The sequence below is a fragment of the Sinohyriopsis cumingii genome, chromosome 12 (genome assembly GCF_028554795.1).
Source record: "Sinohyriopsis cumingii isolate HCF-2022 chromosome 12, ASM2855479v2, whole genome shotgun sequence".
Lineage (NCBI taxonomy): Eukaryota > Metazoa > Mollusca > Bivalvia > Unionida > Unionidae > Sinohyriopsis > Sinohyriopsis cumingii.
In genome coordinates, this window is record NC_142972.1 from 60,091,219 (window position 1) to 60,109,399 (window position 18,181).

General features: G+C 34.3%; 1 protein-coding gene across 1 annotated transcript; it reads right to left on the minus strand.

Annotated features, from left to right (window-relative positions):
* Positions 1-1,414: 1,414 nt before the first annotated feature.
* On the minus strand, positions 1,415-17,977 carry LOC149786560 (ras-related protein Rab-39B-like). Its single transcript, XM_089977066.1, has 2 exons — positions 17,639-17,977; positions 1,415-9,935 (listed from the first exon to the last, which is right to left on the minus strand). The coding sequence occupies exons 1-2, from the start codon at positions 17,854-17,856 to the stop codon at positions 9,509-9,511; spliced, it is 645 nt and encodes a 214-aa protein (XP_089833192.1). The 5' UTR covers positions 17,857-17,977; the 3' UTR covers positions 1,415-9,508.
* Between the last annotated feature and the right edge of the window lie 204 nt (positions 17,978-18,181).

The window sequence follows — 18,181 nt, forward strand, 5'->3', positions numbered from 1 at the left end:
GATATAGACAAAAAGTAATGAGCAGTGGTTAACATGTTAAGTGGACAATAATACAAGCTAAATACAGAATAGGGTATACACATTATCCAGTTTATCTCAGCCCATGGGTTATGCTCTTGCTCAATGGTTAAACAGCATAATGCTTGTGTCTTATTATTTATATATAAATTGACATCTTTGTGACTGCAGATCTGCCTTTTGTTCAGTGTACTCAGTGAGTCAATAAATCAATGTTGTGAACCCACAAAAAGGGACATGGTATTGGTTTTAAAAAACTACAGCAACACCTGGGAGGAATTTTACAGGACTAGAAAAATATGTGAAATCATGATAATATAAAGGCTGTGAGATAGTTTACAATGAGATTGTGTTCTTACATTACATAACCTTCTTAGTGAAATGGTTCACTATTATGTTAGGTAAGGTATGTGAGTGATATTAAAGCCACTTGGGTATCTTGATATTAAAACAGTAAAATCTGAGGACTGACTGGAATTATTATTACAAAATTTAAAACCTGATGCTGAATTACTGTCAAATTTTCCAAAATTCTATTAAGCATCTTTTTTTACAAACATTATGGAAAGATTTTTTAATTTTAATAATGACTAACATATGTAATGGTTAATTGATGTAATTTGCATAAAATTTAAAAATCTTTATTTTACATGTAAAATTTCAACAAATCCTGCTTTGTGACAGCAGTCACACTGGATGATTGGTCAGTATCCTTTGTACAAATCTGAAGGGTCCTTGTGATGATACTGGTAAAATCCAAAAAAGCATTTTATGATAAGTTGTCCGAAAGGTTTTCTTTTATTCTTAGTAATGTATACATATGACCACTCCTGTGGCTTAGTGGTTAAAGCTTCTGCCTCAGATGTGGGGGGTTGTGGGTTCGAGCCCAGCCAAGTCATACCAAAGACTTATAAAAATGACAAAAATAGCTGCCTTGCTAGGCGCTCAGCATTAAGAGGTTAGTGTCAGGACTAGTTGACCAGGTGTCAGGATAATGTGACTATCTGGGATATCATGCTACATGTCTGCAGCATGATACCCCAGTGCTAGACATTACTATGAACTGCCACACTGCAGACATCACTGCGATATGACTGAAAAATTGTTAAAGCTACATTAAAAACCCAATCCACATATCACACATAGTAATGATAGCTATATTTATTGGCAGAGTGGCATAATGTCTACAACCATGAAAGGTTTCCATGCCATGATATTTTTTTGCCAACTTGGCCTGAAATTACCAGTAGTAAGTATTTTTGAAGAGGTAGTTATAGGTAGCAAGTTTTGATGGTTGTACAACTCACAGCAGACACAAGACCATGCTATAAGCTCAATTAGCCGTAATGCCAGAATGTTTCAAATCTAATGAAATAGTAAGAATGAGATAACAGAATAGTTTTAAAAGAACTTTATCACTCCAATGTAGAGTAATTTAAACAAAATTTGGCTATTTGACACCTGCAAATTAATGAAGGAAAGCAATCAGAATAATCTGTGCTCAAACTATGACTACTATTTAATAAAGCTTTCAACACCTGAACAGTGCTTTTGACATAGCAAGATACAAAGTTTATCAGTGACAACTTTATTTTACAATTTATAATGGAGACATGGGTTAAGACAAAGTAAAACAAATTGTCACAATGAAAAAGCATGATGCTTTGCTGAACTTAGTTTTCACACTGATAAGGGGTCATCACAACACTTAATGTATTTATAAATGCTAACCAAAAATGCTGTGCGTAATGTTTGTTCACATCAGAAACAATGACAAGTATAGGTTACCAAAAAAAGCTCAAATCATAAAGGAGATGTGAATTGTATATACAATTTTCAAACATGGGAGGTAACTACCAATGTGACAAAACCAAATTTTATATGGGACAGCCTCTTGTCATGATTCAAACACATACCCGATTTCACAATGATGCCTGAAACAGTTCTGAAAATATTAACCAATGAAGAGTGCGACAAATGTACAGGTCACAATTTGTAATGAACAGATGTATGTAGTGAATTCTTTCCTCATTACCAATGTGAAGTTACAAAAGTTCACAATCATGAAATATGAATTTCAACCACTGTCAAGTTGCTGGGTAGACACTGAATTAACCAAGTTTCACTACCCTATTTTAACAGTCATTCAAGAAGAAAAAACTGCAGAAAAGGTTTTTTTTTTTTTTAAGTATGAACAACCATGACATTGGAGATCAAACCTGGACTTAGATGCATGGTTCATTTTTGTACCTCAATAAGATTTCATAATATAAAGCAGAAAAACTTCAAATATGGACCTGTGACCTTGACATTGAGGTCAAGACCCCAAACAAGCAATGCATCAGCTCTTTTAGTTACAATATGTAAGTATACCACAATGCATCCCTTGATTTTAAACAGTTGTTAGAGCAGAAAGGATAAGGGCAAAGGGTATTGAAAAAGAAACTACTGACCTGTGAACTTGACATTATGACAGAACTTCAGATGTGGTATACAACACACATTTTTTGATGATGTACAGTTATACCAAGAGTAATCTTTTATCTCAAATGCCTTTCAAGTTACAAAGCTGAAGTGAAAGTGTAATGGAAATGCTAAATATTCAGGTGTGACCTTGAACTTGAAAACAGGATGCCTAATGTGGTACATTACCCACCTTCTAATGATGGTAAGTATAACTGAAAATGGCTTTAACGTTATTATGCAGAATGGAAAATGTGCTGAAAAACAAGATTTTATAGGACCCTCAACCTTCTAGTATCAGTGATTAAAGTAAAACAAGTTTCATCTCTTAATCTCAAATGCATTTACAGTTATAGTAAAAAGGGGAAAGTGTCAGACAGCTGGAAGTGTGGATTATGTGTCTCCCCCCCCCCACACCACGTTACTTCTAAAAGACATGGCACAACCAAAATGGAGAGACCTTTTAAAATGCAGATTGGACAGATTTCATTTTACACAGGACTTATTCTCAAGTCATGATACATAAGCATACAAAGTTTAATGAAGATATCTCAAATGGCTTAAGTGATATTATGTAAACAAAAGTGGGATGGATGGATGGAAAACAACTCCAATATATTTCCCAAACTTACTTTGCAGTGGGGGTAGGATGGGGGATTAAGAACATTATTGTCTAATTCATACTGTTAGTTAAATCCTATTGATAACAAAGTGCTGTGAATGGTATAAGCCTGCCAATCTATGAACAGTCCCTATTTTGGCACAAGCTGGATATCACTGAATGGAGATTACTGACAAACAAGCCTCAATGACCTTTACCTTTAGTCAAGGTATGAGCCCTTGAACTAAACATTATATGCAGAAACCATTATTTTTACAGACTTGCCATAAAAAACCTTCTGACACCAAAATCTATTTCTTTCATATCCTAAATTCAAGACTTCTACAACATTTGTTAAAAGCCCATCATTCTTAGATTTAAGCATTTGTCATTTTGACCCCAAACTCAAACGGCTTTTCCTTACCTTAAACACATGCACTGCAAACTCTGGTCAATGTATGAAGTCTAGAAGTAAAGTTATTATGGAAAAAACTAGTTTGGTTCTTTCAGTCAAAGTGCCTTGGATTTTGACCTTTTGACTCAAATATCAATAAGGTTCATTTTCCCAAAGTGTAAGCCATCCACAAAACTTTGGTGATGGCATATGGTCAAGAAACTGAAACGTTTGTGAAGAAACCATTCTAAATTTATCAGCCACTGTGATTTGATTTTTGACCCTTAAATAAAATGGCTTCTTCCTTGGGCAAACTGTAAATTATCCACAAAGTTAGTAAAGGTAGATGCTGCAAAACAAAAGTTCTTTGGAATCAAATATAAGGTTTCAGGCAGATTGACAGACAATAATTTATAACAATATATTTTCTGTCTTTTTGCCGGTATATAAAACAATAAATTAAATTAGACTTTAATTATACTCACAACACTGATTTATCATTTAAAAAAACTCAACCAATCTATACAATTGTTGTTAAACAAAAATCACTGGCAATCGCCAAGATAATGGTCAGTACTGTATGGTGATATATACAACAATACATACAAAAATTCTGATGCCAGTGAAAATCAATAAAAGACATTTTTTGACTTTGTGAAACATTTTCAGTGGATTTCTTAATTCAATTCATTTATGACATTTATTTTGTAATAATACGAACTTAAACTGTAAGCAATACATAAGGGAAATATAAATATTTTTAAGGCAATATGTCATGAAAAACATGATTTTGTTAAAAAATTCACACTCATAGGTACATTAAGTTAGCAGACTGATTGTTACCATTTTATATTAAAATATTGTCATATTATTAGGAATTGCAGACTGTTTTAAGTTTCTATTTGATATAATTTTTTTATTTAAATGTTGCCATATGATGGCTGGTTTTTTTGGCAATGACATATTTTTTGAATATTAATGGACAGGGAGATCAAACACTAGATAGTAATACATCTGAGGATGTTCCCAAAGTGCAAGGTATGTATATTGATGCCTATTGTATCACAACATTTGTATGACATGCAACTCTAAAATTAACAGATTCCTCTGCCACAGAAAAAGTAACATTTCATTATCTGGCAACCATGTGGCATGTCCAAAACATAAAATATTCTCAATCATGCAAAAACTGATTTTTTGCTAAATTGATAGCAGAACTGTATAAATACAATGGAGTACTACAGCGAATCTTCCAACTGATTGATTAGTATGCAATTTTTCTAAGCATAAATAAAGGTTATTAATTTATTATCAATGAAAATATCATGTTTATTGTCTGAGCAGTTCAACAGTTATTTGCTGTGTTAATGAAGTTTGTCTATTCCATTCTTTGCTTTCATGATGTTTCATTTGTGAAAAACATATCAAGCAAACCCTCAGTGGCAGAATTACACATGATGTAGCAGATATCAAACTTTGTGCACCTACTTTTAATCCATAGTAAAATGGCATACCATGATTCATAAGTTTCATGAGCAGTTCTTCTTTGTCAAAATTAATGGTAGTAAAAATTCTCAGATTTTTAAAATAAGCAGCAAAATCATAAAAACAGGTTGCAAATTTGCTACTTGCTAATATTTACTTCAAGCCATGAAACTATCTGTACAGAACACTTTATGGTTCATAAAACTATGTCTTCTATAGACTAGTCTTTTGTATACATATAATTTGTATGTACAATTAACAATAGGTTGATAAAAAATCCATGTCTACTACAACCGATGAAATGCACTATGTAAAAGAACATTTAAAATGATGTTATAATTCTCATAAAAAATAGTGCTTCTATTCAAATCTGAAAAGAAAGAACTTAAAAAAGTTACAACAATAATCTTTAAAATCATGTCTATGCTACAATCTCAGTTTCATAAACTAGTTTGGTGCAATTTGACTTAAGTCCAGATCTCAGATACAATGATCTTTCAGACACAGATACAAAGTCATGGTCTGCTGACCTATATATTCATATATTCACCAACTAAATTAGAGCTTTCATGTTATGAAACTGAAAAACCTTATTCAAAACATAAGTTTAGCAACAACTCTTACTAACATAAAATGCAATTCTGCATCAGGTTGACAAAACATGAAGCTTTATCCATGTCTTTCAGATCTACTTACTACAAAAACTGATCTTGATTTCAATCCAATTGACTTTGGGGTAAATGAATAAGAAATATTAAATAACTAAACATTCTCAAATACTATGCAAAATTAGTAGTATAATATAGTTGTCAGACAACCATGCAATTAAGTTAACATAGTGAAATAATATCTTTCTGGATATCATCTTTGTTTTTATTTTTTACTTTAATGCCATTTCTCAGCTAAAGATAGGATATACATGGCGGCCAGTATAACTGGTAAAGAAAGAATCGGGGAAAACCCAAACCCATGGGAAGCTAGTCTGCTACTGACAAACTTTCTCTCATACTCACATTAGCAGAGTCTGATAGTCATACCTATGTGATTTTAGTGGCTTGCATAAACTTTAATTTTCACGACTACTTAAATCAGTGGATAAGGAAAGAGATTTTATTGTTTCCACATATGGATCACTGTTCATTGGATCATCAAGTTTGTGACTTTCAGCAACCACGAAAATTGTCACTCACAAAAAGGAGTCAAATCACAGAAAATCTTATTATTGACTCAAGAGTACAAAACAATTTTACAGGTCAATAATGGCAACTCCTTACAGTTCTATAAAACACAAATTTTAATATAAATGAATAAAGAACTGACTATATACTCACTTTAAGTCGGATCAAACTGCAAACACCACACTATGATCTGCCATCACACAATACACTGGCAGATCAAGGTCAATGTTCCACTGATTACGCTTCACAACGGTATAGACCCAGATTTGATATGATATTCAGATTACAGTTGTATCCTACTTACATGCCAGTACTGATGGTAATTACACTCATATCTGATGCTAACATGTATTCAAATTATTTTCCATTCAACATTTACTTTGTACAGCATAAAATAATGGGACAAATCCCAAACAAAACAAATTACTGATATAAAACAAATTACTGATACAAGCAACAAGTTTTATATATATATATATATGAAAAGCAAACAATCTGGTGTGAAAGAGAGAACAAACGTGTCCATTTGGACAAACACGAACCACGTCATATACAGGTGATAAATAGCTGTTCGCTGTTACACTGCTGTTTTTCACACATCAAATAATTAAATTTAAACATTTTGAAAGTTAAATGTATAAATTTAAAGCTCAGGGAGACCTGATAAAACTCTCAGACTCTTCACAAAGTGACACAGTATTGTACTTGATATATTGCAAGTAAATTTCAAACTTGAATGCACAGTTAATTTTTTCACTAACCTCTTATGACTGGGGTGTCAAACTCAATCGCTCAGTGGGCCAAAACTCAAATCACACGTAAGGTTGCGGGCCGAACAGGATAAACATTCAATAAGCGAAAAATTAAACCTTTTTTAAACATTAATATAAATTAAAACAGAAAAAAGTTTTAATAATAAAAAATCATTGGCATACCCATTTTCGCTCTTATGCCAATTTGTCAGAGCTGGATGTTTGGCAAGGCTGCTAATTAGGGAATCTGATTTGCACTTTATATCGCAGGGCCATTAAAAAATATTTTTGCCTAAAATTCTCTCTCGGGCCGGATATAATTGTACGCCGGGCCTGATGTGGCCAGCGGGCCTTGAGTTTGACACGTGTGTCTTATGACAAAATCTTACACTGCATTTCATGGTGTAATGATAGTGATAGAAATAAGATCGTTAGTAATGCATCATCACAAACTGACATTAGCAATCAGCCCAAAATTTACAACCCTGACAGTTTATTTAAAAATCATTTGATCAATCAGATGAAAGAACTGAATGCGAGAAATTTTTGTAATATCAGGAATAGTCCTCCATATTCCATACCATTTCAAGTCATCTTCAAAAACGGGGCATGGCATGTATGGTCTTGTTTGGGGGCATTTGGGGGTGTACATAGTTGGGACTGGTGTCAGTTTGGGTAAAACCACCATTTGCAACTGAAAATCATAAACCACAGACTATTATCACCATTACAACACTCTGTTCTTAGGAAAATCTGTCTGTAATTCCTTGTGACAATATCACCTGGATAGTAACAATGTTACAATGATGCCCAAATTTCTGACAGTGCATGTATACTTAAGATAACACTACTGCATATTCTGACCTCTGGCCTATTGGAGAATGTGTTACAAATATTTACCCTAGATTTCTTTCAAAGTGTGTTACAAATTCTGACTTTCAAACTTATGTAAAGTGTTAATCCACAAATGTGTTAGAACTTTTGACCATGTGTACTGAGAAATAGGAGTTCAGAATATCTGATAACGATAATAGACAATGGATCCTCGCAGCCTTTCCTACTTGTAAAAGTCCTGTGACCTTTATATCGACCTATGTTGATATGACTGAAAAACTGTTGAAGTTATGTTAAAAATCCAATACAAATCTAAATCCACTTCTGTTGAATAAGATATATTAATCATATTTTAACATAATCAAATAAAAAGACACAACCAATTAAAAAAAGCAAATAACATGAACAATATCATTATATCTGACTGCCACATGATACAGCTATCAACATTATACTACATACTGTATAACTGCATTATATATATGTCCAGCACAGGTTAATGGGTAATCTAGTGGAATTCAAGGCTGGTACAAATGGACTGTTTTTTTTTTTAAATGCTACATTCCTTGTCAGCCACGTTGAAGAACAATACATGCATCTCCTTTTCCTAAACATTTTGAATATAGTTTCATATCAGATACTGGCTAAATAACTGTTTCCTAGCTCCACTTATATGTTCACAATGAAAATGTTTTCTTTTTTTTCTGTTTACAATCTGACTTTAGAGCTTATTAGAAACTGTAAATCATACTGATAGACCTTCATATTGATCCCCTAAATGGCTGACAAAGGGAGATAATACTGCCAAAATTAAATGGGTCCAATATTACATCAGGCATGGGTAATAGAAGTAGATGTGGTTGACAGGTTATCAAATAATGGACATGGATTCGGAGCCTTATAGTAATTAAGATCAATCACAAATGATTTTCTGATAATAATTTAATGTTGAATGCATATAAAGTTAGAATTAGCTTGGTACAGACAGATGACACTGTCAACCACAAACCAATGTCAAACATAGGTTCTGCATAATGCACAGTTCAAGCTGCAACTTTGACGTACCATATATGACTTTCAAAATGCTAATACAAAAATCTTAAGTTGATCAGAATTAGATGGAAAAAATTTCTTATAATACCATATGAGCAAGTGGGTGAGGAAATGCATCTGATAAATATCAGTCACCTCTATGAACAGACTCAGTATAAATTTAATTTACCATATATACTCATATATAAGTTGGGAATAATTGCATACAACATAGACTCTGAATTGCCATCACATAATGTGCCAGAACATCAGTATAACTCAATTTATAAGCAAACATATATGGTATAAGCATGTTACAATAAAACCAAGGTTGCACTGTTTTGCAAAAAGCTGATATTATTTCTTCACTTTATGATAATCAAAATATTTAAAAGTGAATTTAAAAAAACATGGCTAAGTGTTTTAGGCCACTTGCCCAGTCTCAGATAACTGGATAACTGTTGATGTCCTATCCTGTTTATGACAATAACAAAAAGAATTTGCGGTTTTACTGCTATAAATGTAAATCATGGTAACCTATCAAGAGCCTGAAGAGGCTTACCAAAAATCATAGCAGAAATGAAACAGAGCCAAGCCAACACATACCATATACATGACTGAAATATTCAAATGTGCAAAATTTAAGAAGTAAATTTGTTGCCACATAAATTATGCAGCACTTCACATTGTGAAGTCTTTATTCAAGGATTGCACATGAAAATATATCCCACAAGATTAACAAACCGTATTATCAACAACAGCCACCCCCTTCAGGTTCTCCCTCAGCAAGATGCACCCTCTCATCTGCACGAGCAAATCCTGGCTTTATACCATCCCAGCCTTCTTCTATCTTGATTCTTTCCTCCTTCAACAACCTGTATATGTCTTTAGCCATAATAAGGAATGCTTCTTCAACATTTTGTCCATTTTTAGCAGAGGTTTCTATATACCTCAATCCATTCAACTGAGCAAATCTAGAGCCTTCGCTAGAGCTGACTTGCCTATCGCTATCCCTATCACACTTATGCGCGATAGCCATATAAACTGCCTTGTGTGGCTCGATATGGAATTTGGCTTCCTCAAGCCAGCCAATTACGTTCTCGAAGCTGGCTCTTTTTGTGATGTCGTACATTATCATTACACCCACAGAGTTCCGATAATATGATCGGGTAATTGATCTGAAATATACAACAAATACAGTCTTGCATGAAAAAGATTTTGTTTCAACATGAAAAGTTAGAAGACCCAGTGTCATACTGGAAATATATTGTATATACTTGCTTATAAGTCGAGTCCAACTACAAACAGAAACAGGGCCCCGAGTGGCCAAGTGGTCTAGGGTGCTCTTCGTTACGGATCACTGCCATGTCACCTCTGCCTGCGTGGGTTCGAGTCTCGGATTCGGCTAATGTGGATATGTGAGACAGCTTGCCAGTAGCTTCTCATGGGTCGGTGGTTCTTTCTGGGGTTTTCCTGGGTTCTTCCTCCACCATTAATACTGGCCACCATGTATAGCCTATCGTGTGCTGAAAAGTGGCGTTAAACCCTAAAACAACAACAAACAGAAACTGCACAGAACCAGATCTGCCATTGCACAATGCACCGACTGATCTGGATCTATGCATTTTGCATGGAGCAATCAATAGAACAAATAATACAGACCCTGATCTGCCAGTCTATTATGTGATGGTACAGCAAGGTCTATGTAGTTTGCACTTGGACTCAACCTATAAGCAAATAAGAACTTTTTAAAAAATATATATATTTTTACATAGCTAAGGGTTCAAGCAATCAAAAATCACCAAAAATATGTAGGGGTTGATGTGCATTTATTTTGTGCTGCTCTTATCTGAATATATATTCCCAAGTGAGGCAATTGCATAGAATGTATGGGGAAAAGCATATCCAGTGACTAACAAGTTATATAAAAATGCACCAGTCTGAAGACAACAGACTCATCTTATCAAATAGACAAAGCAAACAAAATCTCATTATGTGAAGTTTTCAGTAACCTACTACTGTTAAGATCATACAGAAAGCCTCCACAGCCAATTTAAGGCAGATTGTAAATCACTACAGATTTACATGGTATCCAGTAATCAAATATAGAGCAGAATGTTCAAAAGCTCAAATATTACTCAAATCACTTGCAGCCTGACCTTGAAAAACTTGCTTTAAAATTTTTTGCGACATAGAAATTTTCAAGTTTTACTGTGTATCATCTAAAACAAGTCAAACGTGTCAGTAACTGCCAGGCATGGGACATAACTAAGCTGGCATTTGTATGAACGTGACCACTGTATGCAGATTCAGAAAGACTTTCACAGTGACAGTCAGTTGTGTATGTATGTAAGATAAGTTTTAGATTGGTTGTTAGACCCACATATGAGCAAATGGATGAAATTTTGACATTTTTTTTGTTATCCCCTTACTAACCAATGATTTTTACCTGCTTGCCTTCTTTTACCCCAAATCCTAATTGTCCGAGTAAAGTTTGTCAGGTCTGCTTTAGATCTAATGAGAGAAAGTTTAATATCCAGTCCAAAACTCCAGTCCTTAAACAGCAGGATTTTGTTATGTAAGAAAATCTGGTCTCAAAATTGCATTTTTTTATAGATGTATTATTTTAATGTGATTAGCAATAAGAATGAATACATTTTAAATGGCATCAGTGTAAAGCTACAACCTTGTTCTTTTCTCTAACAACCTGCTTTGGTCTATCATGAAATGTGTTGATGTCACAAGCCCTGGAACAAGAGTACTATCTCATGCAAAACTGCCTCGATGGTTGTTGAAATATCTTGGAATAATGCTGAGAGTGGTCGTTCAGAGTTGTGTATCTTAAAAAGAGTTAGCTACATAACAGCAACTGGCTATCTACTGCTTATATTAAAGACTGACATGTACCATGAGAAACAGCTTTAACTCATGGGCAACTAATACCGAATAATACCTTGTAATACAGGCCACACTGGTACAAAAGATGACTCCAACTTCTGCTGCAACAATGACTGCTTTCCCACAATCCACCAAAGGAAGAAACTGACTGGAAAACTGAACTTACCCCAAACACAATATTCCATGTGCACAAAATAAATGTATGATTAAAAACGTAACATTGTAATAAAATCTAATGTTTATTTTAACATTTGTTTTCTTTTGTATCTTTGTTCCCCAACTTTAAAACCAGATGCGGATAATTAAAGTCATTAAAAAATATATGTGCAAATAATGCAAGTAGACTGATATGTCGATGGGAAAGGATAAGAATGCAGATGTATTTACAAGAATAAAAAATTGATGTGTAATGTTGTTTATTTCAAGGTCCTAAATTAAATAACAGGAACAAGTGAAATGAACAATTTAAGTAAAATCAACCAACAATTTATTTCTCTAAGTTACAAAGTGAAAATTTAAGAGATACAGTAGTGTGAATTAAATTCAAAAAAATCATAAATGTTATATCCCAATTCCAACAATACAGAATATTCCAAATGAAATTCTATAGTCTTAAATGTCCTGATGAACCACAATGATGCAATCCAGAACGTCTTTGAATATGTTCACAATAATTCCAAAATAACATTTTAATCCAAACTCATTGAGCACTATGCATGATGCCCCAGTGCTAGACAGCACTATAAACTGCCACACTGCAGACATCGTAGTGATATGACTGAAAAATTGTTAAAGCTGCTTTAAAAATCCAGATTATACACACACACTATGCTGGGACTGATATCAGATATTGGACTGACAGCAAGTTGCTCAAACTGAGAAAACTACAGGTGAAGATGAAGTCACAGAAAATGACTGTTCCTTATCTCCTATTTGTTGATGACTGTTGCCTGAATGCCAAATCTGCCTCTGACACACAACAAAGTATCAACCATTTCTCTTCAGCTTCTGACAATTTTGGTCTCACAATTTCTATTAAGACAACAGAGGTTATTCACCAATCTGAACCAGAAAAGCATCACATACAGCCTAATACATTAAATGGACAAATCCTCACAGCAGTGGACAAGTTCACCTCTCTTGGCAGCACACTGCCAAGTACAGTCCACACCAATGGAGAAATCAATGCCAAAATTGCTCCAGCAAGTGTGACCTTTTGCAGACTATGTTCATATGTGTTGGAACTCAGAAGTATCAATCTACAAGCAGAATGTAAGGTGTACAAAGCCATTGTGTTGCCAACACTGCTGTATGGGTTACAAAATCTGGATAGTGTACAGATGCCATGCCAAAAAGTTAATCATTTTCACATGGGCTGCTTGTGGAAACTGATGTTGGTAAGACTGCATCAGTGTCCCAAATACTGACTTTATCACACGACCAGACATTCCAAGCATCCACACTCAACTTATGAAATCACACTCACACCTGAGGTTAGATGGGCAGTCAAAAAATAACCAGGACGTCAAAAGAGCAACTACAAAAGAAGGTCCCCTACAACAAACTGAAGGAGAGAAAGTGATTTTTGGGTGGTAGAAAAAATAGCTTCAAAGACACCATCTTGTCATCCTTGAATCACTTCAACACTGACCCAGAACCATGGAAAAATCTCACACAGCATCACTCCACCTGACAGTCTCATCCATATTGAAGCTATCGATTTTGAACAGACGAGAACTACAAAGGCAGTACAGAAGTATGGGCAGCATAAATCACAGAAGAGCATCATATCCCCAATTGATCTGGCAAACTCATTTGGCATCTCCTTCCAAGTGTGCCACAGACAGTTCAGAGTACAAACTGTTCTCATTGGTCAACTCACATACTCAAAGAAACCAAACTAGGCAGCAATCTCATGTTCATCTTCAAACTGAAAAGACCAACAACAATAAAAACAATAATAACAACAGTTTCAATTTGATGCCACCGTGCTTCAGTGTTTGGCATGCTGGACTTGCAACTGAAAGGATGCGAGTTCAAATCCCACCACAGGATCAGCCTGGAGCACTAAATAGACTTCAAGTGTTGCGATGCCATAAACACCAAACCAAACAAACAAATCAACCAAACTGTATTCAAATTTAATATCAAATACTGGACACATTCCAGGCCAAGCAATTGTATTACAGTATTTCTAGATTGTGATTTAATCAATTTAAGTACTAAAGTTAATCAATGCATGCTATAGAGTAAGAGAACACAATGTAGTCCATAGACCAAAGTCTGTTATCGCTTAGCAGGCCCAATAGCAAAGGTCAATAATTTATCAGACTCTTTAATGTAGACTTGAGCCTGACCAGCAACAGGGTGACAATTCATTTTATAACTGATAACACACTATACTACATGCATTTCTTAAAAATCTTGAACACCACTTCATTCATGTGGTGTGTCACCCTCCCCCAAAAATATCTCACATGATCAAGGAAAATAAAAATAAACTGCCCTAAAGCTTAGTACAAACTTAACATTTTACTGGATAAGTAAACCTATTTTGTTACTTGCCTAAAATTGAATGCAAAATATAAAACAAACTAAATAGAAAATATTAATTAATAAATATTCTGTCAGCCTCAATGAAAAAGTCAATTCCAGCTCATCAAAGGCATGCAATTTGGCGAAATCACCTGGGCTGAAACATATAACTTGAAACAGTATGTACAGGCTTTGTCTGCTTCAGTGTTAAGATAAATTGTAAACAATGATTTCATTAAGTAATTTAACTGGTAAGATTAACATTCATACTATGTTTGCTTAAGTTCCCATGTTTACTAGCACTTTTGGTAATGATTTAAACCTTAGGCACAAGTGTTGGGGGACATGTTTATATATGTGTGTGTGTGTGTGTATTTTTAACATAGCTTTAACAACTGTAGTGATAATCACTATGATGTCTGCAGTGTGTCTGTTTACAGTGATGTCTAGCAAATGGGCATCATGCCACAGACATGTAGCATCATGTCTCAACTTGTGACATTATCCTGAACTGGGCCAACCAGTCTTGACACTAACCTCTTAATGCTGAGTGCCAAGTGAGGCAGCTCCTAGTACATGTACCATTTTTATAAGTCTATGATATGACTCATCTAGGGTTTGAACACATTACCTCCTGCATCTAAGGTGGACACTCTAGCCACTTAGATAACTGGAGTGGTCCTCAAGCTCTTGTCCTTTCTAAGCTACTTTTTTATACAAAAAATATTATGATAGCACTGTTTTGCTGATTACATCAATATCAATGAATATAATAAGTTCCATGTATTTCTTGTGTGCTGAATACATAAATATCAATGAAAAGGAGTTCCACAAAATTTTTAGATAACTATTTTGGAACTTCTGTTGATTGACCCCCCCCCCATATGATTAAAGTTTCATGCTTCAAAGTAAAGAAAGAATCAGTAAGTTGGAAGGAAATGTTACTGTAACTGTTTTGCTCTCCAATTACCAAGCCATAGTTTATTTACACTGCAGACACACTAGGTTTAAGGACTTTAATGTTGTCTTACTTATCTCTCATGGGATCATTAGAGCACCACAGCCTTTGCCATAGTTCATCATGGTCTGTACAGACATAATAAAAACAAACAACATCTATATTGTATATAATATTGCTAGCTGGAAATAAAGTTGACTTTGAATAGTGCCCATTACAACTGGTATACATTTTCAATTAGATCATGCTGTCTAGAATATATCTAAAACGACAATGCAATTAATAAAATGAAACAATAACCTATATCTGTATCTACAGTGTAAAACCAGAACTAATCAATGAAACGAAATTGGCTCATCACAATACACCAAAATTCTGTTATAAGTTAGATGACATATCTGTATTGCAGTATATAGATACATATTGATCATTAATGGCATTTAAATGTTAATTCTGCATATTATGTACTGAAATCATGAAAAGCTTCCTTACATGCAAAAAAATTACAATAAAAACTGAACAAGAGAACAGCATGCATTTTATTTCACTAAAACACCTAATGAAGACAATCAATCATATCACTGATTTAAAAATAAAATGCATATCATCATGAACAAAGACTTCTACCTAAAAGAAAATACACAAGTTCATAAAAAAAGGCTATGGATTATCTTGATCGAAAGTTATGATGCGCAATCTTTTAGGTTCTCTCTAACTTATGCATCTTATAAACTTGTTTTATTACAAAGAAAAGTGCACTTAAAAAAAAAAGAAAACCTGCAATGAAATAGAGCCTTCATTAAACATGTCATAGCTATGAGCTTTTGTGATAGACTTCTATATCTGCTGTGCCAAAAGATTAATGGAGAAAATAAATTTTTATAAGGTTTACTTAATAATATACTGCCTGAAACAAATTTGATGTGAAAATATCACATCTATCATTTCATTGAATACCATATCACCTGGAATCTAAATTCATCATTCCATTTTGTTCTTTAAATCATTTCATGTGAAATCACATCATTTGGAATCTGGATTTATCATTTCATTGCCGAGTTAAATCATTTAACTTTATACTACATTATTTGATTAATGTAATTTTGGCGCTGACAGCTGCCTTCACCATACCATTTCCATTCAAATAATCCTAAGGGCCCCTTGGGTCAAGTTTATGGGACCCAATTTACTTTCAAAGGGACCAGCCTATTATTTTATTACTTATTACTTGCTTATTGCGTGACAACATTTATGAACTTCACAATAAGTTCCTTTAAATTGTACTTCAGGAAATTCAAACTAGTACATGTACTAAGATATGTTAATGCTTACTTATTATTCTATTTTTATTATTACATGTTCTTATTCACTGTAATAACTTCCAACAATATACAATTATATGTTGGTCAAGATAGGACAGCTTACAATACCAGACAGAAGTAGTACACTGTCGTCTTGAAAACTGGGATTTCTTTACCAGCCAGGAACCACATGATTTACCCAGCTACTTTTACTTTACACCAGTTACTTTTTTTATATATAAAAACAACTATCCCAATTTAGGGAGGTTCACCACCCCCTGCCAACTTTGTCAGCTCGCCCTCCAACTTTAAATCTAATGGAAGGCCCTAGAAATAACAGTACCTCCACTGAACTCCATCATGAGAGCTTTCTTTCACTTTCAAACTTAACACTGCCATGATACAAGATAAAAATGACATAAGGAAATGAAACAATCACAAGTCTTCAATGTATGGCTTTCACAGTGCCATGCCAAGGATCTACATATAAACAGCCATCAGCTGTAATCCCAACATGTATATCAAACGAAAGATTTAGTGTTTCGAATCGTCTACTTTTATGTTATTATATACCACTTATGCCTTTCAAAATCTGATGAACACTGCTGCATTATGTATAATAGTGTGGTCAGCACTGCAAAATAATGTCCCAAACTTCATGACTATGAAGTATTAAAACTAATCTTTCATCTCAAAGCACTTAGCATAGAATTAATTTGCACAAAAAAACATGCAAGAAATTGGCAGACATAACTTTAATATTAAAAATCATCCAATATGCATTACTTTGGCATGTAATAGTAAATTTCTTTACCTCGGAAGCTCTTCAACGCTTAAAACAAAAAGCCACATTGTCTCCAACGGCGAGCGAAATGTCAAGCATGTATTGTACAGATTAATCAAATAAATCTTTCATATTTATAACTTCGATATAAGCATGAATGGAATGTAGCTTTTTCAATGGATTTTTCCTCAAATTGATTAAAGCAATGAGAAAAGATAGTATTCTGAAGTGCACTGGTCTGCCACTACATGCCATGTGATGGGGAGGGAGCGATTGCACGCCTTCGCTTTGCAATCTGAATCTATGCAGTCTCACACAAACGTAATAAACTAGTAGCCATGTTGAATAAATTATATGGCACCCAAGACATATTCTGCACATACAAAATGAAAGATTAACAATTACCTAAATCTTTCTTGCCCGGCCGTGTCCCATATTTGTAGTTTGACGCGCACTCCTTCCTCAACTTCAATTAACCGAGCAAAGAAGTCAACACCAACAGTGGGGTCACAGGCGTCTGCGAATTTGCCATCGGTGAAATATTTCAGAAGTGAAGATTTTCCAACGGTGCTGTCTCCGATCAAAATAAGTCGAAATTGGTAATCAAAAATTGGCTCAACCATTCTACTGCAGTAAATTTCGCTGGTCAGTCACTGTATCATCTGATTACGATTAAACAAACCTTCAAAGCTGTCTGCTCAACTTTCATTAGCAATCATGGTTGCATTCTACCACTTCCGGTTGTCAAATAGATCACGCGAGTGGGGATGTTATGATCTTTTCTTAAATCAATTTTGATTGGTCTTTATTGAGAGAATTGATTCTTAATCAGAGAAGCACGTGTACAATGTTTACAGAATCGCAGTGGGTAGTAAATAATTGTCATTACATTTTACCGTATGGAAAAACAATGAGTACACATACCAAACGGTATTGTGGACAATTGAG